Source organism: Triticum aestivum, chromosome 4D (genome assembly GCF_018294505.1).
Source record: "Triticum aestivum cultivar Chinese Spring chromosome 4D, IWGSC CS RefSeq v2.1, whole genome shotgun sequence".
NCBI lineage: Eukaryota > Viridiplantae > Streptophyta > Magnoliopsida > Poales > Poaceae > Triticum > Triticum aestivum.
In genome coordinates this window covers 421,081,130-421,082,277 of record NC_057805.1, presented here as the reverse complement: position 1 = coordinate 421,082,277, position 1,148 = coordinate 421,081,130, and the positions used below count along the sequence as shown (strand labels likewise).

Here is a 1,148-nt window from a genome sequence, read left to right as displayed (position 1 = left end):
TAAGAAGTTTTGCAACATGAGTCTTGTTGTAAAATATTAGAGAAGAAAAGTTTTTGCAACAAAGATCTTGTTGCAGAAAATTAGAAAAATAAATTTTGTAACATGAGTCTTGTTACAAAAAATTAGATAAGAGGAGGCTTTGCAACAAAAGCATTGTTTCATGAAATTGAACGGACGTCTCCCTCCATATAATCGGATAGCTCGCGAGGAGGCGGACACGTAGCACGACCCAATGAAAAATCACCTTTTCTCGATTGTGAAAAGAGGCACCCAGTTCTCGAGATTTTTTATTGCAACAAAAAAAGGTACAACAATAGTCGCTCATAGTACTGGATCAACTTTGGTCGCTCGGTCGATCTATTCGAAGGAGATGAGATTGCGAGTTGTGTTGGTCGGCCAGCCCTGCTCGAACACCTCTGCCTTATACATGGCGTCCTTGCCATCACCCTGCAATGCTTGGACGTCGAGTCGGTACTCCACGCCGGCCACAATCTGCACTTCGCCGCTCAGCACCATGGCGGACCTGAGCCTGGAGATGGACACCTTGTTGTGTTGCGCCACCGCCCAACTGCCGAGGTCCTGGACATGTGGGTCGGTGACGTTCTTGATCGGTTGCCATTCCCCGTCGAGCGCTGTAGGTGTGGCGATGATAGAGACGGCACCAAGAGCGGCAAGGAGGAGGAGGATGCTAGTTCTCATGGTTGCTGGGTTGCGGGCAACGGCTAATCCTGCCTTGAGGTGGAGTTTGCAGCGAATGAGATGAAGTGGGGAGAGGAGGAGGAATTCCGGAGTATTTAAGGAGAATAGATTAAATGCATTAAATAGTTAGAATTAATTGTACGCATTAAGTTTTTGTGGTATATCTATTTTTTTAGGAAATTTTATGGTATATCCTTCTTTAAAAAAAAAAGAGGATGACCCCGGCCTTTGCATCACTTTGGGGTATATCTAGTAGTATGATTTAATTGGTATTGAAATTAAGAGCATCCCCAACCAGACATAGCTAATGTGGCCCACTATATGTTCACATCCAGTGCTCCCCCCCCCCCCCCCCCCTCTCCTAAGAGCAACTCCAACCGGCCGACCAAAACAGACACGCGCTTTGTCTGTCTTTTGTCCGTTTGGGTCGGCCGCGCGGACGCCTGTGT

The 1,148-nt window shown here is 46.9% G+C and overlaps 1 protein-coding gene across 1 annotated transcript; it reads right to left on the bottom strand.

The window, feature by feature from the left end:
- Positions 1 to 255: 255 nt before the first annotated feature.
- LOC123100171 (putative cysteine proteinase inhibitor 7) lies at positions 256 to 743 on the bottom strand. Its single transcript, XM_044522138.1, has one exon. It carries the CDS (start codon positions 697 to 699, stop codon positions 358 to 360), a length of 342 nt encoding a protein of 113 aa, XP_044378073.1. The 5' UTR covers positions 700 to 743; the 3' UTR covers positions 256 to 357.
- Between the last annotated feature and the right edge of the window lie 405 nt (positions 744 to 1,148).